This window comes from Lampetra planeri, chromosome 38 (genome assembly GCF_965212315.1).
Source record: "Lampetra planeri chromosome 38, kcLamPlan1.2.h2, whole genome shotgun sequence".
NCBI lineage: Eukaryota > Metazoa > Chordata > Hyperoartia > Petromyzontiformes > Petromyzontidae > Lampetra > Lampetra planeri.
The window spans coordinates 1,138,304-1,165,164 of NC_136144.1; the positions used below are offsets into that span (position 1 = coordinate 1,138,304).

The window sequence follows — 26,861 nt, forward strand, 5'->3', positions numbered from 1 at the left end:
GCGGTGGTAGTAGTAGCGGTAGTAGTCGCGGTAGTAGCAGTTGTAGCAGTGGTAGTAGTAGCGGTAGTAGCAGCGGTAGTAGTAGCGGTTGTAGTAGTAGTTGCAGTAGTAGTTGTACCAGTGGTAGTAGTAGTTGCAGTAGTTGTTGTAGCAGTGGTAGTAGTAGTAGCAGTGGTAGTAGTAGCGGTAGTAGCAGTAGTAGTAGTAGCGGTTGTAGTAGTAGTTGCAGTAGTAGATGTAGCAGTGGTAGTAGTAGATGTAGCAGTGGTAGTAGTAGTTGCAGTAGTTGTTGTAGCAGTGGTAGCAGTAGTTGCGGTAGTTGTAGTAGCAGTGATAGTCGTAGCGGTAGTAGTAGCGGTAGTAGCAGTTGTAGTAGCGGTAGTAGCAGTGGTAGTAGTCGCGGTTGTAGTAGTAGTAGTAGCGGTGGTAGTAGCAGTTGTAGTAGCAGTGGTAGTAGCAGTTGTAGTTGTAGCGGTGGTAGAAGCAGTTGTAGTCGTAGCGATAGTAGTAGTAGCGGTGGTAGTAGTCGCTGTAGTAGCAGTAGCAGCAGTAGCAGTAACGGTGGTAGCAGCAATAGTAGTAATAGTGGCAGTCGTAGTGGTAGCTGTATTGGCAGTAGTAGTAATATTAGTCGTAGTAGTGACAGTAGCAGTAGTAGTAGTAGTGTCGGCAGTAGTAGTGGTGGTAGTAGTAGAGGCGGTAGTTGTAGCAATAGTAGCAGCGGTCGTAGTAATGGTGGTAGCGCTAGTAGTAGTAGCGGCAGTAGTAGTAGTGGCGGTCGGAGTAGAAGTGGCGGTCGTAGTAGTAGCGGCAATAGTAGCAGTAGTAGGAGCGGGTAGTAGTAGCGGCAGTAGTAGTAGCGGCAATGGTAGCAGTAGTAGTCGCGGCAGTAGTAGTAGCGGTAGTAGGAGCGGTAGTAGTAGCGACAATCGTAGTAGAAGTAGCGGCAGTAGTAGCATCGGTAGTAGTACTAGTGATAGTAGTACTAGTAGAGTAGTGGGTTGGGGGAGAGAGTGGGTTGGGGGGAGAGAGTGGGGGGGGGGGGGTGAGAGTGTGGGGGGGGGCAGAGTGTGGGGGGGGTGAGAGTGAGGGGGGGGCAGAGTGTGGGGGGGGGGGGCAGAGTTTGGGGGGGGTGAGAGTGGGGGGGGGGGCAGAGTGTGGGGGGGGGTGAGAATGGGTTGGGGGGAGAGAGTGGATTGGGGGGAGAGAGTGGGTTGGGGGGAGAGAGTGGGTTGGGGGGAGAGAGTGGGTTGGGGGGAGAGAGTGGGTTGGGGGGAGAGAGTGGGGCGAGAGTGGGGGGGGGGGGCAGAGTGTGGGGGGGGGTGAGAGTGGGGGGGGATGAGAGTGGGGGGGGGCAGAGTGGGGGGGGGGCAGAGTGGGGGGGGGGGCAGAGTGGGGGGGGGGCAGAGTGGGGGGGGGGGTGAGAGTGTGGGGGGGGGGTGAGAGAGTGGGGGGGGCAGAGTCTGGGGGGGGGGGTGAGTGTGGGGGGGGGGCAGAGTGTGGGGGGGGGGCAGAGTGTGGGGGGGGTGAGAGTGGGGGGGGGCAGAGTGTGGGGGGGGGGGCAGAGTGTGGGGGGGGGGCAGAGTGTGGGGGGGGTTAGAGTGTGGGGGGGGCAGAGTGTGGGGGGGGGGGGGCAGAGTGTGGGGGGGGAGGGGCAGAGTGTGGGGGGGGGGGGGGGCAGAGTGTGGTAGCAACAGAGCAGACGGAGCGACTTCTGGCCACGCGAGGGTCCACGACCGTCACTCGTCCCCCGTGGCAACCTCCCCCCCCCCCGCGTGCCCCCCAGGTGAGTTGATAATGGACGTGGACAACGGGCGCAACGCCCCGCTGCACGCGCCGCCCTCGGAGCACTACACCGTGGTGTTCAACACCTTCGTCATGATGCAGCTCTTCAACGAAATCAACGCGCGCAAGATCCACGGCGAGCGCAACGTCTTCCACGGAGTCTTCCGCAACCCCATCTTCTGCTCCATCGTGATGGGGACATTCATCCTGCAGGTAGACGCCCCCTGGAGGGGGGTTGGGGGGGGGGGGGGTCGGGGAGGGGGTGGGCCCGGGGGGGAGTGTCGGGGTACCCCCCTCCTCCCGTCTCCACCCTTCCAAAAGTTCGGCTGGTGGAAGGGCCCGGCCCCGGTTAACGCTGCGGGGGCGCCACGCTAGGAGATGTTGACTTCCTCGCCTGGTAGGCAGGAGGTCGTGGGTTCGATCCCGACCCTGACGATGCCCGTTTTATATTTGGAGTTTGCATCTTTCTCTCTCTCTCATCATCATCATGGTGGCTAGGAGATGTCGACTTCCTCGCCTGGTAGGCAGGAGGTCGTGGGTTCGATCCCGACCCTGACGCCTGCTGCCGTATATTTGGAGTTTGCGTCTCTCTCCCTGTGATCGCGTGTATTTCTCTCTGGGTCCTCTGGTTTTTCCCTCCACATTTAGAATCAACATCAAGCGTTTCGAGTATTTGGCTAACCGCTATACATGTCACCGTGATGATAATGATGAAGATGATAAACCAGCGCTTCATTCACCTGTAATTTGTGATAGCCAGGTCGCTTCTGAACAAGAGCTACGCAGCAGCTCATTTGGTTTAGCGTCGCCTCGTAGCCACACAGGGACAGCTGCCGCTGTGGATGCCCCATGGCGGTGGGGTGAGGAGCGAGCTGCTGCCCCCCCCCCGCCCCCCCCCCCCAGTGTGGGGGGGGAGCCAACTCACACGCGTGGTGGTGGTGTCAAGTGTAGCGGTGCGGTTGTGATTGTTGTGGCACGCGTGGTGGTCTGGTTGTCATGGTGGCAGTGACATTCTTGTGGTTGTAGTGGTTGTGGTATGCATTGTGGTGTGGTGGTTGTTGTGGTTGTTGCGACACTCTTGTGATTGTGTTTGGTTGTGGCACTCGTGGCGGTATGGTTGTTGCGGTGGTTGTGACACGCGTGGTGGTGTGTTGTGGTTATTTTAACACTTGTGTTGGTGGTTGTGGCAATTGTGCAGATAATGATCGTGCAGTTTGGGGGGAAGCCGTTTAGCTGCACGGGCCTGTCGCTGGAGCACTGGCTCTGGTGTGTCTTCCTGGGCCTCGGGGAGCTGCTCTGGGGACAGGTGAGCTCTGCACGCTGCCTCCCCACGACTCCCCGTGTCTCTCCGTGTGTCTCTCCGTGTGTCTCTCCGCGTGTCTCCCCGCGTGTCTCTCCGTGTGTCTCCCCGCGTGTCTCTCTCCGTGTCTCTCCGCGTGTCTCTCCGCGTGTCTCTCCGCGTGTCTCCCCCGTGTCTCTCCGTGTGTCTCTCCACGTGTCTCACCGCGTCTCTCCTCGTGCGTTTCCCCGAGCGTCTCCCCATGACTTCCCGTGCCTCCCAATATCTCCCCATATCTCCCTCATCCCCTCCCCCTCGGTCCTCCAATTCCTCTCTACTACCCTCTCCACCACTACTCCCCACCCATGTAGTCCACTCTGTGCATCTCCCCCGTGGCGGTACAGCTGATCGCGTCGGTCCCGTCTCACCGCCTCAAGTTCCTGCGTGAGGCTGGTAAGGGCTCCACGGAGGAGGAGCAGCGGCCGGGCGAGGAGGATGAGGAGGAGATCGACCACGCGGAGCGCGAGCTGCGGCGCGGACAGATCCTCTGGTTCCGTGGCCTCAACCGCATCCAGACTCAGGTGCTGCGTGGGTGTGTGCATGTGTGCACCTGCGTACGTGCGTACGCTTACGCGTGTGTGTGTGTACGCGTGTATGCTAGTATGTACTGGTGTACACACGCGTGTGTGTATACGTGTGTGTGTTCACTTGCATGTGTATACATGTGTATACACGTGTATATACTTGCGTGTCTGTACACGTGTATACGTGTGTGTACATGTATGTATGTTTAACTTCTTTCGCACCATACGTAGCCAACTGTACTAATCGGAGGTGTAATTATCACGGTTCTATCCAAGTGCGGTCACTTGGATACAAACACAACCACCACCTCCTTGGTGGTGCCGTGGCTGTGAGCAATGACGTTAGGGGGTGGGGGGGGTGATACCAATCAGCTGTTCCCCACATGGCGCTCACAGCCGCCACGGTGGCCAATGGGGGCTCTGGGTTCAAGTTCATTTATTAGGTATAGCCCTGTGAGCCATTCGGCTCTTGAATCGGGTGCAACCGTAACAAACAAAAACAAAAACACGAACAAAAAACATCTTAAAGTGAATATGTGACTGAGTGCAAACAGAAAATCCAAGAAAAGACAGTAAAATATTGCAGAAAAAGCACCGTACACAAAAATGTGCAAAAATCCCAGTGGGATGCAAGTCAAACAACAACAACAACCACAAGACAACTTAGATTAATGCCATCATTCTAACTCTGTACTACAACAAACAAACATGGCCAAACCAAAAAACTTTTCGAAAATCGCCAAAATAAAGCCATAAAAGCAATGAAACAGTGGTCATAGGAACTGTGACCGAATTTTCACAATAAACGACGTAAACAACATGTACTACCAAACTCTGCAGCCATAGCTGGCTGCATGAGTCACTCCATAACAGTAGGAGCATCAGTCTGAGTATCAACATTTTTCAATGCACCTTTAAGATCCGCACACTAAATCAAAACACAGATCATACTTTGCAGCGATCATCCGGAGCGAAACATTGTATTTTAGGCCACTAAATTGCAGTGGCAGCTAGGTGTGTACAACTCCTCTAGAGCAGTTTTGAGTGAAGATCTCATAGGTAGTGATTCAAGTTGCAGTTTATTGGCAATAGCATTCCAGACCCTGGGGGCATCAATAGCAAAGGCCCTTCAGTATTTGTACGGCAATAGGGAATGTGAAGCTGGTAAATGAGCGAAGACCTTAGGTCAAGTTTGTTCTTTGAAACAGAGAGGAGATCCAGCAGGTAATCTGCGGATTTTTTTGTAAGTACATCATGTATAAATAAGATCTGATGCACAAGCCGTCTAACATTGAGAGATGTTAAGTTTGACCCAATGTAGAGATCACAGTGGTGAGTCCTATATGGGCAGTTCAATGCAAATCTTAAGGCCGAGTGATACATTGAGTCAAGCTTCTTCAGTACAGTACTTGGGGCTGATTTATACACGATGTCACAGTAATCAAGTAGAGGCAGTATGGTAACTTTTATCAATTCCAAACGGAACATAGGGGGGAAGCAGTGCTTGTGTCGATACAGAAAACCAATTTTTATTTTTGTATTTTTACCAATATAATCAATGTGATCTTCAAATTTCAGTTTTGAATCAAGAATGACCCCAAGATACTTATAGATCTTGACTTGCTCTATTTGATAATTATTTAAGGAATGTAATTGGGGAAAAATAACTTCCTGCTTTAGTCCTGGTGAGAAGCATCGCACCTTGGTTTTGGAGGTATTCAGGACTAGTTTAAGAGCAACTAGCTGATGTTGTAGTTTGTTGAAATCACCCTGGAGCTTAGCAATCACGTCATCCGGAGAGCGGCCAGCAGTAATCAGTATCGTGTCATCTGCAAAAAGATTTACCCTGGAATGATCCAGGTCAGTGCCCAATTCATTGACATAAAGAGAGAACAAGAGGGGGCAGAGGATTGAACCCTGTGGAACCCCTTTTGTTATCTTAACACTGTTTGACCTCCAACCATCTGTGAGTACAGTTTGGGTGTGAAAAGAGAGGTAATTTTTTAACCATTCTACTGCGTGTTTGGAGAAACGGAGGCAACTTAGTTTACTAAGCAGGGTGTTGTGGTCGACTGTATCAAAGGCTTTGGACAAGTCAAGAAAAAGACTGGCGCAGTACTGCTTATTATCAAGGCTACTGTAAATGTGATTCAGAGAGTCTAATGCAGCAGATGTGGTGCTGTATTTTTTTCGGAACCCAGATTGTTTTCGATGTAATAGATTGTTGTCGGACAGGAAACTGCTAATTTGGTAGTTCAATAATTTTTCAAAAAGTTTCATCAACGGGGACTAAATTGAGATAGGTCGGTAGTTATTTGGATCATCTTTAGGGCCCCCTTTGTGAAGTGGACGAACATATGAATATTTCCATTCTAGAGGTATTGATGCTTCTTTGATGGACAGGTTGAAAATTTGGGCTATAGGTTTATATATTAGGTGACCAACAGTTAGCAGAGCAAAGACGCGAATACTATCTGCTCCGGTAGAGGAGGACCCTTTGAGGTAGGACAGTTGTTTCAGAACATTACTTTCGTGGATTGGCTGGAAACTAAATTCGTTTAATGTTTGGACAGGGGTGTAGGAATTTGCATGCGCAGGGGTGACTCCCAATACATTATCAAAAAGGTCACCAGCTTCAGAAAAATGAAGGTTAAAATTGTCAACTGTTTTTTGGGGCTCAGAAAAATATTCCCCATTTCGGTTAAGCTCAACGGGCAGATTATCTGTGTTAGATGCCTTTTCGATACTTTTGATTGTTTTCTAGAAGATCCTGGCATTTCCATGTGATTTCAGGAGAGTGGAGGAAAAGTATGCATTTTTTGCATGCCGTATTTTTTTGACGCATCTATTCCTTAAAATCCTGTATTCTAGCCAGTCATGGACCAAATTACTTTTCTGAGCACATGCCCAAGCCCCTTGTCCCTAGTTTTCATGAGCTTAGTAATCAAGGGATCAAACCATGGTGGACGGTTGCCTTTAGTTTTAAATCTAACCAACGGAGCATGTTTGTTAAGAATTTGGAGAAACGTGTACCTGAAAGTCTCCCAAGCCGTAGTCAGGTTTGGGATATCACAGACCTTGTCAATATCCGAGTGAAGCACATCATTAGTAAATGCCTGAATGCTGAAGTGTCTCATGGAGTGCTTCTCAACCAATTTAGGGGGGGCTTTGGGTCTGGCTGATGATCTCACCCCAAATATGAAGGAGTGATCACTAAGGTTATTACCCAGAACACCAGTCAGCGCGAAATTGTGAGGGGCATTTGTTAATAGGACGTCAAGCAGAGATGACTGTCCCGGGTTTTTTAGGTTGGGTCTTGTGGGGACATTTATTAATTGAAACAGGTTAAATTCATCTGTAAAATTTGTGGCCACGGCCGGCGGGTTTAGCCAATTCCAATTGAGATCACCCATTAATATGATTTCACCTTTAGGAAGGCCCACAAGAAGCTCCCTCAGTGCGTTCCCAGCTTCAACATTCTTACCACTAGGCGTTCTATAGCAGCACACTACCAATATCTGTTGATTTTTAGGGAGAGTGATTCTGAGAGCCAGACCTTCAAAGCAATATTTCTTTAACAAGGAATGAGCTGGTGAACATGCAATAGTACTACGAACATATATAGCAATTCCACCTCCTTTAGGCCCTCGGTCAAGTCGAAAAAGGTTGTAGTTGTCAATCGTAATCTGCAAGTCATTGACGGCCGGAGTGAGAAATGTTTCTGTAAGGCAGAAAATGTCCGGGTCCAGATTTGCCACTTCTAGTTTTAGTTGACTTAATTTAATCACAAGCCCTCTGATGTTGACGTGTAGAACACCAACACCTTTTCTGCCAGAAAAATCTACAGAATTAAATGAGTTCTTTACATTTGGGCCAGGGTGAAGCTCAATACCTCCCAGAAATAAGAAAAGTAGAATTAATAGTTTGCACAAGTATTTTCTGTGAATGGATTGGCGAGCGACGAACCTTGGACGAATAGCAGCTGTTTACGTATGGTGACATTTTTAAGAGTAGAATGAAGTTAGGAAGGAGTGCTGGTGAAGTAATAGGACAGAGATAGGGTTTAAAAGGATACAATGATGGAGTGTAGAAGTGGCTATAAGCTGTTTCACTAGCAGGTGTAGTGGCAAATGGAGCATCAACTATGGACTCGAAATAACGAGGGCTGCCAGTGGTGGAGTTGTGTTTGGCACTAGATATGGCCGGGAGGGACAGAAGTAAAATACACAGCAGAACTGCCATCTTTAAAATAACAAAGAACCACAACAGTTAAACACACACGTGAAAACGTACAGGTAGGCCGAGCGCGAGTAATGTCTTGCCGCACTCGTCGCACATGTACGGCTTCTCGCCCCCCCTCCATGTAGGCCTCCACGTAGGCCTCGACGTAGGCCCACACGTAGGCCTCCTCGAAATAGGCCTCCTCGAAGTAGGCCTCCTCGAAGTAGGCCTCCTCGAAGTAGGCCTCGAAGCAGGCCTCGACGCAGGTCCCGACGTGGTTTGGGTGGTTGTTGTTGGTGTGGGTGGCTGCGGTCGTTGTTGTTGTTGTGGTGGTGTAGGTGGTTGTGGTTAGTGCTGCTGCGGCGGTGGCCGTGGTTGTGGTGGTGGTCCCCGCGCTCAGCCCGGCGCCCCTGAGCCGCGTGTGTGCACACACTCACCACACGCACACACACTCACCACGCGTACACACATTCACCACACGTACACACACTCACCACACGTACACATACTCACCACACGTACACACACCCACCACACGTACACACACCCATCACCTACGCCGTCGACACCGCTGGGTGACACACACACCACGCGCACCACGCGCGCTCCCCACCACACACAGGACAACAGCGTTCTCAACAACAACAGCGATCTAAAAAAAAAATCACGTCTCCCTCTCACACACGGCCCACCCTCACACACGTCTCCACTCTCACACACACTCACAGGAGCCGGGGGGCTGGTTACCCTCTCCACCTTCAACTCAATCATCAAACACCCACATATTTTTTATACAGTCTCTGCGCACGCGCGCTTGCCAGGGATTTGGCTCTCGAGCGGTGGGGTTCAAGTTGAAGATTTTTTGCCAGCCAGCACGCCCTAAGCCACGCGGTGGGAATAGGTTATTCCTTTTTCACGTCCCTCACCTTTAAATTAGTAAAATTAGCGTTTTTTATTTTGTATTATTTAATTATTTAGTTTATCTGTTATTTATTTACTTCCCTTCGCCGCGCGCTGGGTGACAACGCAGCCAGCTGCACTTGCGCACAATGCCCACTCGCTTACCCCTAGCAATCTACACGCACCATCGCCCAAGGTAAGTCGCACACTTTTGTATTATATGCATTTCTATAGGCCGTAAGTCGCACGCATTAGTCTTATAAGCATTTATATAATTACACTTTGCACTGCTCACATGGGTTGCCCCTAGCAACGCACACACGATCGGCACTAATTTTCATTTACCTTACACATGCAGCAAAAACACACGAAACACGTACATTCTTCACTGTGCGATGTCCTCTTCTCCCCACTCCACCCCAATGATACCCCAATGCGTCCTGAAACTACTATAGAGCCCCTACATATAATTATTATAGCGCTTACATGCCATTATTGTCGCGTGGCCGGGGCGAGCGGCCCAGCCCCCAGCCTGCCAAGGTCACACCTCGGCGGGCTGGGAAATCTAGGCGAGGCCGGAGGCTCTGCACGGGACTAGGCCTCACCACGGCACTTTGTCTGCTTACTACTTTGTGCTATAGATTCGATATATATACAGTCAGTATGTACTACTGTAGTGCTAGCAGGTACCACCACAGTCACTATGTCAATGTGTGTGCGTGGTGTGCGTGTGTAGACAACTACAATTTTTAATTAGGTTACTTATTTTCACAATTATAATGCCTGCATCTAAGTCCATGTGTGCGTGTGGGTCGATGTGTCTGTGGGTGTCAGTCAATGTGTGTGTGTGTGTGTCAGTCCATGTGTCTGTGTGTCAGACTCGATATGTATGTGTGTTTGTGTCAGTCGGTGTGTGTGTGTGTTAGTCGCTGTGTGTGCGTGGCTCCATGTGAGTCATTGTAAGTCCATTTCTTTGTTTGTGTGTTTTGGTCCATGTGTGCATGTCTGTACATACATGTGTGTGTGTCAGTCAATGTGTGTGTGGCTCTATGTGCGTGTGTGAGTCCATGTATGTTTGTGTGGTAGTCTATGTGTGTACGGCAATGTGTGTGTGTGTGAGAGTCCATGTGTGTGTGTGCGTCGATATATGTGTGTGTGAGTCTATGTATGTGTGTGCGTGGCTCCATGTGTGTGTCTAAGTCCCTGTGTGTGTGTGTCTTAGTTGATATGTGTGTCTTTGTAAGTCCATATGTGTGTTTGTGTAGGTCAATGTGTGTGTGAGTCTATGTACCATCCGACACTCCACCCCCAAAACTCCCAATTGGTGATGGGGCAGTTGTGGAGAGCGTGGAGAGTTTCCCATACCTTGGCAGTGTGCTACTGACCGGCTCCGGTTTAACAGCAGACGTCTCACTCTGAATCAGTCGAGCCGCATTATCTTTTCATCGGTTACGTAATGCTGTGTGGAAGCTACCTGGTCTATCACTCCGCACGAAGCTTCAGGTCTTCTCGGCCACGGTCATTCTCTCCCTTCTCTACGCTTGCGAAACTTGGACCCCCCTAATGGAACATCTTCGCCGGTTAGAAACATTTAGGCTGGCCTGCCTACGATCCATCTTGGGTTTAACCAGGCTGCATTGTGTGAGGAGCTCATAAATCCTTGAAAGATGTGGACAAAGTCCCGTCGGTGAGCTCCTCTGGCAGGCAAGGCTGCGTTGGCTGAGTCATGTAGCCCGCATGCCCAGCCACCGCATGCCTAAACAGCTTTTGTTCGGCCGGATCGAGGGGGCTAAACGGACGCAGCACGGGCTAGAGAAGAGATGGAGTGATGTGGTACAGGAGGACGTGGAGCTGAGTGGACTTGCCGATGACTGGTACCAGCCATGTCAACATCGGCCTCTGTGGAGGAGGCTCTTGAAGGACGCTACTGGGCAGTTGGAGGCAGTCGCCCTCCAGCAACAGCGGAGGGCAAAGGAGCGACGTTCACAACAACGAGTGGAGCGCAAGGGTGGCTAATACGCAGTTGGCACAGTGGGAGATCACAGTGGGGAGCACAGGTGGTGCATTGGCCAGTCATCAACCAATGGTACCTGGGTCTATCACTCACACACTCACTATCACACACTCACTATCACTCACTCACTATCACTCACTATCACTCACACACTCACTCACACACTCACATACTCACACACTCACTATTAGTCACAGTATCACTCACATTCAATATCATTCACTATCACTCACTCACTATCACTCACACACTCACTATCACTCACACACTCACTATCAGTCACAGTATCACTCACATTCAGTATCACTCACACACTCACTATCACTCACACACTCACTATCACTCACACACTATCACTCACACTATCACTCACACACTCACTCACACACTCACTATCACACACACACTATCACTCACACACTCACACACACACTCACTCACACACTCACTCACACACTCACTCACACACTCACTATCACTCACACGCTCACTATCACTCACACTATCACTCACATTCAATATCACTCACACACTCACCCACACACTAACTCACACACTCACGATCACTTTCACACTCACACACTCACTATCACTCACACACTCACCATCACTCACACACTCACTATCACACACTATCACTCACACATACTATCACTCACTCATACACTAAAATACACTCTCACTCACACACTCACTATCACCCACCGAACCACACACTCACTCACACACTCACACTCGCTATCACTCACACACCCACCCACACACTAACTCACACACTCACGATCACTTTCACACTCACTATCACTCACTATCACTCACACTCGCTATCACTCACACACTCACTATCACTCAAAGACAAAGATCCCCCCTATAGCCTTAACAGACTGTTGGGGCAAGTGCTGTGAGCGAGCACCTATGAAGGCCGGCACAGCAAACGAGGGGGTGGGTGGCCAACACCACGCCCGGCCGCCTTTGTCTCCCCAGTGGCGATGCTTACACACCACACCAGGTACTCATTTAAGGCTGAGTCGACCTAGGGGAGGCTCAGAACCGGTTCAGATAATCGTTACCGGTGTTGGCCGCGAGCGGGAATCGAACCCGGGTCGTCGGGTTCGTAGCACAGCGTAGCGCTAACCGCTACACCACCACTCCCCACTCTCTCACACACTCTCACGTGAGTGTATATGTTGAACTGTATGTTGAACTTCTTTCACACCGTACCTAGCCAATCGACCCCACCCCCCTCGAGCTTCTCTACTCGTGCTGCCCCGAAGCCTTCTCTTTGCTGCTTGTCGGAAACGGAGGCCATGATGCCATGCCCGTCGTCATGGAAACGCAACTCCTGTCTCCGTGGCAACACTGCTGCCCCCCTTAGGCCTCATCCTCCGCTAGGCCGATGCGGCCATTTTTGTCTTGCCCCCCCCCCTCCCACCTTCCCCCCCCCCCCCTCCACCGTCCCCCCTCCACCGTCCCCCCCCCCCCCCCCAATGTGTTGGGGTTGCTGCGATGACACTGAGACAGGTCGTACAATGTCATGACCGTGGGCACCGTCATTCACTCACCCACTCACTCATTCACCAACTCACTCACCCACTCACTCACCCACTCACTCACTCATTCACTCACCCACTCAGCCACTTACTCACCCAACCACTCACCCAACCACTCACCCAACCACTCACCCAATCACTAACCCAATCACTAACCCACCCACTCACTCACCCACCCACTCACTCACCCACCCACTCACTCACCCAATCACTCAGCCAATCACTCATCCACCCACTCACTCACCCACTCAGCCACTTACCCAATCACTCAGCCAATCACCCATCCACCCACTCACTCACTCACCCATCCACCCACCCACTCACTCACTTGACTCTCACAGCCAAATTCGGCAGTCAGCTGTGGACTCCCGCATGTCACGACGGTTGATGCTCTAGACCAGCGGCGGTGGCGGTGAGATGTTAACTCTCTCGCCTGGTGTACAGGAGGTCATGGGTTAAATTCCGACCTTGATGCCTGCTGTATATTTGGAGTTTGCATCTCTCCCCCCTCCCCCCGGTTTATTTATCCTCCACATTGAGAATCAACGTTGCGAGGTTTGGACAGTATTCGTCTCCTGCTATAAATTCCCACGTGATGACGAGCCGCTCCGTCAGAGCTATCGCTTGCGAGTGGCTGGGGTCGCTTATGAAAATAAAATAACAAAAAGCTACCTAGCAGCTAAGTTGGGGGCCTTAACTGGTAGAGTAAAAAAAATAGTTTAAATAGTTTGAAAGTGGGACGAGCCTCATGATACAAAACTTTTGGGATATTTGGCGCAGCGCAGAGCGAGGGCGGAAGCACGGGGCTTACCACGAGAGCGGTTGGCCAGACGATCGTCACAGCAACCCCGGCTCCTCCCCGCCGCTGACCCCCACTCCCCCCCCCCCCCCGTCCTGCCCCACTCTCTCCCGATGGCCCCCCTTTCTCCGGTACCCCCCTCTGCTATCGCTGCTGCTGTCCGCCCCCCCCCCCCCCCTCTCCGGCCCAGATGGGGGTGGTGACGGCGTTTCAGGGCGGACCCCCTTTCCAGGGGACCCTGCGGAGGCAGGCGACGGTGGCGTGTCACTACTCGCGCACGCACGACGCGGGCGGCTCCACCCCACACCACCCGCTCCTCTCCTCCGGGGGGTGTGAGTGCTTCCTCTCGCTTCCTCCTTGCTTCTCCGTCTTTGCCGTTTGTGGACGCTCTGCCTGCCGCGCTCCCTGGGTCATCCCCTCACTCTCCGTCTCACTGCATCTCGCTCCCCCCTCGCTCCCCCCTCGCTCCCCCCTCGCTCCCCCCTCGCTCCCCCCTCGCTCCCCCCTCGCTCCCCCCTCGCTTGTCTCGTGCTCTCTAGGGACCTCCCCTCACTCTCGCTCCCTCTGGCCCCAACCATCGAGTGCTGATTCACCTCGCTTCCACTCGATTCACCTCGCTTCCACTCCACTCCCACCGTCCCCCTCCTCTCACAGCGCCTCCCTCCCCTGCCAACCTCCCATCATGCCCCTCTCTCCCCACACCCTCGTGCCTCCCTCTTCCTCCTCTTCTCCTCCCCCCAATGCGTCAATCTCCTTCCTCCTTCCTCGGTTTGAGTTCCCCTCGGTTTGAGTTCCCCTCGGTTTGAGTTCCCCTCGTTCCGACAGACATCTCGGGACATTTGCACGGAGTCCGATCTCTCTGTCTCTCTCTCTCTCTGTCTCTCTCTGTCTCATTCTCTCTCCTGCAGCAGTGGAGCAAGCATGATGCAATCATCGTATCTGTGTGTAGGGTGGATTGTGTGTGCGTCACTGTGTGTTGCCATTGCATGTGTGTGCATGCGTGCGTGTGTGCGTGTGCATGCGTGTGTGCGTGTTGTTTAGCTCTTGCACTTTTTGTTTTGTGTTTTTTTTTACCATCACTCGCATCACTCGCACCACTCGCACATCACTCACACATCACTCACACATCACTCACATCACCACCAACACTCATACATCACCACCATCATCACCACCATCACCACCATCACTTGCACATCACTCACACATCACCACCAACACTCACACATGACCACCATCACCACCATCATCACTCACATCACCACCACCATCACTCACACATCACTCGCATCACCACCATCATCACTCACATCACCACCACCATCACTCACACATCACTCGCATCACCACCAACACTCGTACATCACCACTATCATCACTCACATCGCCACCACTACCATCACCACCATCACTCACACATCACCACCAACACTCACACATCACCACCAACACTCACACATCACCACCAACACTCACACATCACCACCAACACTCACACATCACCACCATCACTACCATCACTCACATCGCCACCACTACCATCACCACCATCGCGCTGGTTTTGGTTGGCATGAATTGGTGTACGAGTCATGCATTACCACGAACCATGACCCCTAACCTTACCTGTGCATAATCCACAATCCCTAACCTCTAACTGATAACCCCAATTCCAAACCCATAACCCATACCCGCTTACCATAAACCAAACCCACGATCCCGAACTGTAATCCCTTTACAACCCTATACACGCATTACCCACAACCCCCTGATCCGTGACGCTACCTACCATGGTCACTCTGGTCTCTAAACTGACCCCTGACCCCTAAACCCTCGCACTACTAACACTAACTTTAACACTAACCCTGAACCCGTGACCCTAACCCTGAACCCGTGACCCTAACCATGAACCCCTAACACTAAACCTGAACCCTTAACACTAACCATTAACCCTTAACTTGAACCCCTAACACTAACCCTAAACCCCAAACACTAACCATTAACCCTTAACTTGAACCCCTAACACTAACCCTGAACCCGTGACCCTAACCCTGAACCCGTGACCCTAACGATGAACCCCTAACACTAACCTTGAACCCTTAACACTAACCCTGAACCCCAAACACTAACCTTGAACCCATAACACTAACCCCATACTCCTATAACCCTTAACATTAATCTCTACCCCCTAACACGAATCCCATTAACTCCTAACTCCTTAATCATTAAACCCAACACTTCCCCGCTATCTCCCTAAACCTTAACCCATAACCCCAAACCTCTACAAGTCCACCCCTAAACCCCACAAACCCCTCCTCCGTCCCCTTCACAACCGCACCTCCACAATGTCTTAACCGCCACTCCATCGTGCTGCCCCCCCCCCCCCCCCGTGTCCCCACCCCCCCCCCCCCCATGTCCCCTACCCGCCGTGCAGATCCGCGTAGTCAAAGCATTTCGTAGCTCGCTGTACGAGGACGTGGGGCGGCCCGAGACGCGCGGCTCCATCGACGACTTCATGCCCCACCCCGACTTCGACATTATGGCCGACATCCCCTCCATCGACGGCTCGGATGCCGACGAGGACGCGGAGCCGACGGCGCGCCACCACCACCACAACCACCACGACGCCGCCGGGGACGGTGGCGGCGCCAGCAACGGAGTCACCGTCGCTCCCGGCTCGGGCCAGCCGGCACCGCTGGCCACCAGCGAGTCATTCTCGTGAGGTCCGCCCGGCGTCGGCCTAACCCCGTCCGGCCCCTGCCGCCGCAGACCGCCGTCGCCGCACGCCCACCGTATCGGCGGCTGTCCGGCGCAGCGGCCACGCGGCGACAGAACGTTCTCAAGGTCGCCGGCACGGCCGGGCGACGACGGCTGCGTGGCCCTATGCCTTTGACCTCTCAGCCCACCTCCCGCACACCCCCCAAGGGTGTCGGTGGGGGCTATGGGGTCACCACGGCGGGGTCACCACGGCGGGGTCACGGTTGAGTTTGGCCGAGCGGGCGAGCGGCCGGGTCGGTCACGGTCGCCATGGTGGTCGTGTTCGGTGGGCGCCCCTCCCCCCCTCCCACCCCCTTCCCCCCCATCCCTCCTTCCACTGCTCCATTCCCCCCCACTGTGGTAAGACGACGAGGAGGATGATGATGATGATGGTGACGATGACGACCACGACGGTGACTATGATGATGACGACGACGATGATGATGACGACGACGATGATGATGATGGTGGTGGTACCTTCAAACCGTGAGCGCCCCCCCTTTGTTAGTTCTGCGGCCGCTGGAGGTGGCGAGCGCCCCCCCCAGGTTGGGCTCCTCGCGTGTCCGGGCGTCCTGCAGCCGCCAGGGGGCGCAACAGACGCAGACTCCACACCCCAAACACCCCCCCCCCCCCCTCAAGCCCCAACATCCCCTACGTCCCCTATAGCCCCTACGTCCACTACACGGCCTACACTCACAAACCCCTAACCCTAATTGCCACCCCTAACCCTAAATGCCACCCCTACAACCCTAACCCTAATTGCCACCCCTAACCCTAATTGCCACCCCTAACCCTAATTGCCACCCTTAACCCTAATTGCAACCCCTACACCCCTAACCCTAATTGCCACCTCTAACCCTAATTGCCACCCCTAATCCTAATTGCCACCCCTAATCCTAATTGCCACCCCTATTCCTAATTGCTACCCCTAACCCTAATTGCCACCCCTAACCCTAATTGCCACCCTTAACCCTAATTGCCACCCCTAACCCTAATTGCCACCCTTAACCCTAATTGCCACCCCTATTCCTAATTGCCACCCCTAATCCTAATTGCCACCCCTATTCCTAATTGCTACCCCTAACCCTAATTGCCACCCCTAACCCTAATTGCCCCCCTTAACCCTAATTGCCACCCTTAACCCTAATTGCCACCCCTTCACCCCTAACCATAATTTCCACCCCTAACCCTAATTTCCACCCCTAATCCTAATTGCCACCCCTAATCCTAATTGCCACCCCTAACCCTAATTGCCACCACTAAGCAGGGGGCGGGGGTGCAGCCCTGTGGGGACCTGCAGGTTGGGGCGGCCGTGGTCTGGGTACGATCGCCCCTGAGCTCTGAGCTGTGGGGTGAGAGTTCGACACAGGCACCTGGTGCACAGGGGCGTGCATGCGTCGCACTCACAGGATATGCAGTATATGTGTGTGTGTGTGTACCCACTGTGTGTGTGTACCCTGTGTGTGTGCATACCCACTGTGTGTGTGTACCCTGTGTGTGTACCCACTGTGTGTGTGTGTACCCATTGTGTGTGTGCGTACCCAGTGTGTGTGTACCCAGTGTGTGTGTGTACCCACTGTGTGTGTGTGTGATGTGGTAGTTTAGTCCCACCTTGGTTAGGGGTTAGAGTTGGGGCTTAGGGGTTGGGGGTTAGAGTTCGGGATTAGGGGTTGGGGGTTAGAGTTGGGGGCATTTGGCGTCTCTCTGGGGTCCCTGGTCCCCTTGGCAACGCCACGCAAGGCTCTGGTGGGGGCCCCTCATGGCCCCCACTCGCATTCAGCCGCCAGTTTGTCATCCATACACACCACACATACCGCACACCACACACACCACACCGCACACCGCACATACCACACACCCCACACACCGCACACACCACACACACCACACATACGCACACCACACACACCACACACCACACGCACACGCCAAACACCGCACACACGACAGGACATTTGCTCGTGTGATTGGTCGAGGCGGCCACGCTCATGCCGCTGCTTGCTGCATGCCGGCCCGAGTCTCCGTGTCACTCCAATCCTGACACCACGCGCAGTCGTCTGCCTGCTGCCTGTACGCTGCTCCATGCCCCACGTCTCCCCCGCGTCTCCCCCCCCCCCCCCCACGTCCCCTCCCCCCGACGTCTCCCCCATCTCCCCCCGCCGTGTGCTCATCAACCACGCGACACCGGGCGACCTTAACAAGGGAAACATCTCGAGCGACGTTTCAGGCAATGTCCTTTCTCCATGGCACAGGGGGGGGGGAGCAGTGTCCATGGACACGGTGGCGGCCGGGTGTCGTTGGCCGTGCTTTGTGCATCGTTGCCACCGCCACCATCACCGTCTATGACGACGACGATAACAATGAAGTTATTAATTATAATAAACTTCAACAGCGATGACGATATGACGCCTTTGTTTGACCAACTTCGTCTCCCAGAGTGCACGTGGGCAGCTCAGATCGGCTTGCAGAGTGGGGGGTGGCAACCACCGACGCCGACCGGCAACGGGGTCTTAGTGCGCTCAGATGGCAGTCGCCTCGGGCGAGATGTCCGAGGCGACTCATCCAGCAGTGGATGAGCGGAGCCCTACACGGTTCGAGGGGCCCTACGCGGGGGTTGGTGGCCAGCGACACACACACACAGGGACACACACGGACGGACACACACACACGGACGGACACACACACAGGTACACACCCAACCCCCTTGCTGTACTTCCACCACCCGTCAACCATGCACGCTGGGACACTGCAGGGCGCTGTTGCCGCTGGTGTTGTCTCTGCTCTCCACTGTTCTGGTTTTGTTTGAATTCTTCGCATCATCTCACTGATTGGTGGACTCACTGATTGGTGGACTCACTGAGTGGTGGACTCACTGGTTGGTGGACTCACTGATTGGTGGGCTCACTGATTGGCGAGTGAGCTAATTGGCTAATTTATCTGATCGATTACAAAAGCACGAATCCATAGAGGTCCAGTGGTGGAAATTCCACATTCCTATGACGGGGCCGAGTAAATATCTTTTGAACTCACCTATACATACACACACACAAAGTGGTACTCATGTTATCGACCCTGAGAAGGAGGGCAGGATGATGAGCTGAAGCACCCAGCCGCCGGCTGTAGGTGCGGCTGTAACGCTACAAATACACTCGGACAAGGACTCACAAAACACTCACAAACACTCCCACCAAGACAAAGACGCTCACAAACACTCCCACAAAGACAAAGACGCTCACAAACACTCCCACAAAGACACGCGCAAACAAAGATCCCCCGTATAGCCTGTAACAGACTGTTAGGGCAAGTGCTGTTAGCGAGCACCCTTGAAGGCCGGCACGGCACACGAGGGGGTTGGGTGGCCAATACCACGCCCGGTCGCCTTTATCTCCCTAGTGGCGATGTTTAGTACCTGATACTCATTTGAGGCTGAGTCGACCTAGGGGAGGCTCTCAGGAACGATTCAGATAATCGTCACTGGTGGTGGTCGTGAGCAGGAATCGAACTCGGGTCGCCGGGTTCATTAGCACAGTGCGCGCTCACCGCTACACTACCGCTCCACTCACACACACTGACACACATACACTGACACACACACACTGACACACATACTGACACACATACACACTGACATACACACACTGACACACTGACACACACACTGACACACACACACTGACACACACACACTGACACACACACACTGACACACACACACTGACATACACACACTGACACACACACTGACACTAACTGACACTAACTGACACTAACTGACACACACTGACACTCACTGACACTCACGGACACACACACATTGACACGCACACACTGACACACATTGACACACACACTGACACACACATTGACACACACTGACACACACACACTGACACACACATTAACACACACACTGACACACACACTGACACTCTGACACACTCACTGACACTGACACACTGACACTGACACACATTAACACACACACACACTGACACACACATTAACACACACACTGACACACACCCGCCCAGTCCCCTGCCTGGAGTGTTCCGCGTGACGGGGTTTTATCCCCGATTGGGGTGGGGCTCCTTTCGCTTCTGTTTGCCTTTTGCTTGTTAACGTTTTAACACGTTTTTAATTATTATTATGATTATTATTATGTTTATGATGATGATGTTCGAGTTTTTTCGGGTGGGGGGTTTTTTTGACTTTGAGAAATAAATGACAACAAAAAATTCAAACTTAGAAGAAAAAATATATTGTTACGGAAAATGTTGTAACGATTACGAGAGAGGGTGGACGAGGGGGTGGAGCCGAGGAGTCGGGGTCACCTCCCAGCTGGTGGACTATTTTACACGTGGTGTGGACAACAACAACAACCAGGTAGAGCAACGGGTACACGACACTCGCAAACGGACGAATTGAGACGACGCAAATCAGTCAACAAAGACAAGTCAACAAAAACGAGTCAACCGAGGAGACAAATAGACACGTCAACAAAGACGAGCAAACAGACAAGTAAACAAAAACGAGTCAACATAAACAAGTAAACAAGTCGGACCGGTAAACAGGCGTCAACACGCTGGGATCCGCGTGTTCCTCAGACGCCGTTCCAAGGACATGTGGTCGTGCGTCACGTGGTCGTGCATCACGTGACCTCCAGGCCTTGTTGGGCCCCACGTGGTGATGACGATGACGACCACGATGATGGAAGGGGATGAGTTCACCACGTGGCCCGGGTGTGGGGAGGGGGGCCCCCACACTGGAAACCCGGGGGTCTGCCGCTGCTGTTCCTGGGGGTGTGCAGCCCCTCCCCCCCCCATGTTGCGTTCAAAGGGACATCGTCTTGACTCTACGACGGGGATTGCAAGGGGATGTGTGGACCCCCCTATGTGGTCCTCAAGTGGGATGCCAAGGGAATGAGGGTGTCACTGGAGGGGACCTCAAAGTATCTCCCAGATATCCAGGGGGTGGGTTCCAAAGGGATGGACACGTCCATCAAGGGGGTTCTGAAGGGACTCTTGGATTGACCAGGGACTAGACAGGAACCGGAACTGGTCCCCTTCAGCCTGGGTGGAGGGGAGGGGGGTGTTCGGGGTATCTCCTTTATCCCCTCTAACCCCCCACTGGTGTTTGCTTTCCGAATCGGCTCGTAGGCGAAATTAGATCCAGTTCGACTCCGATGTTAATTCTCCCGAATCCGATTCCATTCTACCCCCCCCCCACCCTTCTACTCCAATTTAAAATCGGACTCTGACCCCCCCACGACCCCCCCCCACGACCCCTCCCCGAGCCCCGATTGAGTTTCGAGTCCAGTTTTCGAATTCCTTCATATGGTCGCGGTGCTGCGGAGTTGTATGAGAAAGGGGGACTGAGAGGGGGGAAGAGAGGGGGGGGGGGGTGTCCCTTCATCGGTGCTCTCCCTGCCATTCGGCCTCGCCGAGTCGATCGCGGATTCGTGGTCGGTGTTTCGATCAACGCGGCAATTTGTCGCGGACTGGCGACTTATAATTAACTAATTAACGAATTAATTATTCGCCGGCTTCGCTTGGATTGGCCAATTGCGAGTGGCTGGACCCCGTGCGGCGCTGGTGCGCCTAGATCCACTTCGTGAGGAAATCCGTACAGGCGAATAACGCTGCCGGAAACGCGGTGTGGGTTGTGATGGTGGGTGGGGGGGTGTTTATGTAATGAACTCTGACTGATTGGCCACTCGTGTGACACGTGGAATCACCAGAATGGCTTAATTGTGACGTCACTCATCTCGCGAATCGGCGTGCACGGCCCCACTGTGACGTTGCTTCCCCACCGACCGCCACCGTCACGCCACGTGTTGCCTCGTTATGATTTGTGAGTGTTTTGTTGCGTGTACATCGGTTGGTTGGTTTGTTTGTTTTGCTTCGGGTGTTCGTTTCTTTCTCTCGGCAGAGTGTTCACCGAATTAATCTCGACCGACTGTCACGCCAGAGCTGCGTGACTCCTCACGTGGTCGTCGTCGTCGTCGTTGTTACTGCTGTTGTTGTTGCGGGGCTATGGGAGGGGGGAGTTCATTGTTGGGGAACCGAGCGAAGTGGCGGTGTCTTGCTGTGCTCTCTCGGTGTGCCCATCACGACTATGCAAATTGCTTCCATCACACAGCCCGTATCTCACCACCATCATAATCAGCAGTAGAACCACACAGCCCGTGTCTCATCATCATCAGCAGTAGAACCACACAGCCCGTGTCTCATCATCAGCATCAGCAGTAGAACCACACCGTCCGTGTCTCATCAGCAGTAGAACCACACAGCCCGTGTCTCATCATCATCATCAGCAGTAGTACTATACAGCCCGTGTCTCATCATCAGCATCAGCAGTAGAACCACAGCCCGTGTCTCATCATCATCAGCAGTAGAACCACACAACCCGTGTCTCATCATCATCATCAGCAGTAGAACCACACAGCCCGTGTCTCATCATCATCAGCATCAGCAGTAGAACCACACAGCCCGTGCCTCATCATCAGCAGCAGTAGAACCACACAGCCCGTGTCTCATCAGCATCAGCAGTAGAACCACACAGCCCGTGTCTCATCATCAGCATCAGCAGCAGAACTACACAGCCCGTGTCTCATCATCAGCATCAGAACTACACAGCCCGTGTCTCATCATCATCATCAGCAGTAGAACCACACAGCCCGTGCCTCATCATCATCATCAGCAGCAGTAGAACCACACAGCCCGTGTCTCATCATCAGCATCAGCAGCAGAACTACACAGCCCGTGTCTCAGCATCAGCAGTAGAACTACACAGCCCGTGTCTCATCATCATCAGCAGCAGAACCACACAGCCCGTGTCTCATCAGCAGCAGTAGAACTACACAGCCCGTGTCTCATCATCAGCAGTAGAACCACACAGCCCGTGTCTCATTATCATCAGCAGTAGAACCACACAGCCCGTGTCTCATCATCAGCAGTAGAACCACACAGTCCGTGTCTCATCATCATCAGCAGTAGAACCACACAGCCCGTGTCTCATCATCAGCAGTAGAACCACACAGTCCGTGTCTCATCATCATCAGCAGTAGAACCACACAGTCCGTGTATCATCATCAGCAGCAGCAGTAGAACCACACAGCCCGTGTCTCATCATCAGCAGTAGAACCACACAGTCCGTGTCTCATCATCATCAGCAGTAGAACCACACAGCCCGTGTCTCATCATCAGCAGTATAACCACACAGTCCGTGTCTCATCATCAGCATCAGCAGTAGAACCACACAGCCCGTGTATCATCATCAGCAGCAGCAGTGGAACCACACAGCCCGTGTCTCATCATCAGCAGTAGAACCACACAGCCCGTGTCTCATCATCAGCAGTAGAACCACACATCCCGTGTCTCATCATCAGCAGTAGAACCACACATCCCGTGTCTCATCATCAGCAGTAGAACCACACAGTCCGTGTCTCATCATCAGCATCAGCAGTAGAACCACACAGCCCGTGTATCATCATCAGCAGCAGCAGTAGAACCACACAGCCCGTGTCTCATAATCAGCAGTAGAACCACACAGCCCGTGTCTCATCATCAGCAGTAGAACCACACATCCCGTGTATCATCATCAGCAGTAGCACTACACAGCCCGTGTCTCATCATCATCAGCAGCAGTAGAACCACACAGCCCGTGTCTCATCATCAGCATCAGCAGTAGAACCACACAGTCCGTGTCTCATCAGCAGTAGAACCACACAGCCCGTGTCTCATCATCATCATCAGCAGTAGCACTATACAGCCCGTGTCTCATCATCAGCATCAGCAGTAGAACCACAGCCCGTGTCTCATCATCATCATCAGCAGTATAACCACACAGCCCGTGTCTCATCATCATCATCATCAGCAGTAGAACCACACAGCCCGTGTCTCATCAGCATCAGCAGTAGAACCACACAGCCCGTGCCTCATCATCATCAGCAGCAGTAGAACCACACAGCCCGTGTCTCATCAGCAGTAGAACTACACAGCCCGTGTCTCATCATCAGCATCAGCAGCAGAACTACACAGCCCGTGTCTCATCATCAGCATCAGCAGCAGAACTACACAGCCCGTGTCTCATCATCAGCAGTAGAACCACACAGCCCGTGCCTCATCATCATCATCAGCAGCAGTAGAACCACACAGCCCGTGTCTCATCATCAGCATCAGCAGCAGAACTACACAGCCCGTGTCTCATCATCAGCAGCAGAACCACACAGCCCGTGTATCATCATCAGCAGCAGCAGTAGAACCACACAGCCCGTGTCTCATCATCAGCAGTAGAACCACACATCCCGTGTATCACCATCAGCAGTAGCACTACACAGCCCGTGTCTCATCATCATCAGCAGCAGTAGAACCACACAGCCCACGTCTCATCATCATCAGCAGCAGTAGAACCACACAGCCCGTGTCTCACCATCAGCAGAAGTAGAACCACACAGCCCGTGTCTCACCACCACCATCACCACCACCATCATCACCGCCAGCATCAGCATCACCACCACCATCATCAGTATCGGCAGCAGCTCTGTGCGGTGTCCGCTGAGTCCCTGCATCGTCTCCGAGTCGTCTCCGGGTGTATTGAGGTCTTGGTTCAGGTACCGCCGAGAACCCAGAGACTCCTGCAGACGTCCCTCGTCTAACGCTTCCCCCCCCCCATTCCCCCTCTCCCCCCCCCATAGCGCAAATCCGCAGTTAAGCGATGAATATTTTAGGAGCAGACTTCACACTTGCGATTACGTGTTTCCACAGTTACGTGCTCAAGACAAAAAAAAATCAAGAAAAACTAAAAACATTCGTGCTTTTCCTTCGTTTGGTTCATTTTTCAGTCCATATCTCCCTTTCCCTGGCGACAGACTCTAGCACTATTGCACTCTACACTACTACACACAACTAGACACTACTATACACTATCTACTACTATACACTACTACACACTACTACTATACATTACTATACACTACTACTATACATTACTATACACGACTACTATACATTACTATACACTACTGTACACTGCTATATACTATACAATATCTACTACTAAACACTACTATACACTACTACTATACATTACTATACACTACTACTACACACTATCTACTACTATACACTACTATACATTACTAAACACTACTATACACTCATATACACTACTGCACACTACTACACACTACTAGACACTATATACTACTACACACTACTAGACACTATCTACTACTATATACTACTACACACTTCTAAACACTACTATTATACACTACTAAACACTAATATACACTATCTACTACTAAACACTAATATACACTATCTACTAAACACTAATATACACTATCTACTACTAAACACTACTACTGTACACTAATACACTACGTTACTATACACTATACACTATCTACTACTATATGTAATAAAGGTCGTGGAAGCGACTTCTGGAATCCGGTCTTTATTTTTCTTTCGTTCACAACACTCCTATCTTACTCCTTCACGCTGCTGACAGACAGCGTGAGAGGGATAGAGAGAGACACGCGCGGCCACGTGGCAGCCTGGACCCCGCTCCAGCGTAGCCTCTCCCTCCGTTCGTTCCAGATCTGACCACGTGTTGTTCGTCTCCACCCCTTTTAATACCCGGGTCACGTGGTACCTTTCCACCAATCCTGGTTAACCTCTGGAATCTTCTAGACTCCATCGTATGCTCCCGGGACCACGCCCCTGACTCGTCCCCCCATTGGCTGTGGCTAAAGCCAGCAGAACCAATCCTCTACTTACAGATGTCACCTTCCCATTACGTCAGGACCACGCCCCTAGACCTCCCCCCATTGGCTATGGGCCAGGACCGGCAGAGCCAATCATCGTAACGAGGTGTGATCCATCAGCAACCCGGATATATCCTCACATTACATATACACTACTATACATTACTACACACTACTAAACACTACTATCTACTACTATACACTACTACACATTACTAAACACTACTATACACTACTACACATTACTATACACTACTATACACCATCTACTACTTTCCACTACTATACACGACTATACACTCCTATTCACTACTACACATTACTAAACACGACGATACACTACTATACACTACTGTACACTACTATACACTATCTACTACTATACATTACTATACACTACTATACACTACTAAACACTACTATACACTATCTACTACTTTCCACTACTGTACACTACTATACACTATCTACTACTATACACTAGTATACACTACTAAACACTACTATACACTATCTACTACTTTCCACTACTTTACACCACTATACACTATACACTACTATACATTATTTACTATTATACACTACTATACACTATCGACTATTATACACTATCTACTACTATACACTACTGTACACTAATACACTACTATACACTATCTTCCTGGTTCTTTCGGTAAAGTCACGTAGAAGGGAAATAATAAAATAATACAAATTAAACATAAAATACAATTCTCACGACGTTTCGGCCACAACGCAAGCAGCCTTTCCGACAGCCCTGTTCTTCACCTGAGGACGGCTGCTTGCGTTGTGGCCGAAACGTCGTGAGAATTGTATTTTATTATGTTTTATTATATTATTATTTCCCTTCTACGTGACTTTACCGAAAGAACCAAGAAGATGAATCCCTGCAGTCACGAAAGCTTTAAATCGATACTATACACTACTATACATTACTATACACTACTACTATACACTACTATACAATACACTACTATACACTACACTGCTTTACACTATGCACTACTATGCTATACTATACACTACTATAGACCACTACTATATACTATACAATACACACTACTATACACTACACACTACACTGCAATAAACTAATACACTATACACAATACTATACACCACTTCTATATACTATAATACACCACTACTTTACACTGCACTACTATGCACAACACTACTATACACTAC

At 51.8% G+C, this 26,861-nt stretch overlaps 1 protein-coding gene across 1 annotated transcript in view; it reads left to right on the forward strand.

Annotated features, from left to right (window-relative positions):
• The window catches only part of LOC144731187 (plasma membrane calcium-transporting ATPase 2-like), a 53,343-nt gene extending 28,015 nt beyond the window's left edge, over window positions 1-25,328 (forward strand). Inside the window, 4 exon segments of the mRNA XM_078612158.1 lie at window positions 1,787-1,998; window positions 2,984-3,091; window positions 3,469-3,645; window positions 15,564-25,328. Of these exon segments, the coding sequence (XP_078468284.1) occupies window positions 1,787-1,998; window positions 2,984-3,091; window positions 3,469-3,645; window positions 15,564-15,851 (785 nt within the window). The 3' untranslated portion in view covers window positions 15,852-25,328.
• The last annotated feature ends 1,533 nt before the right edge of the window (window positions 25,329-26,861 follow it).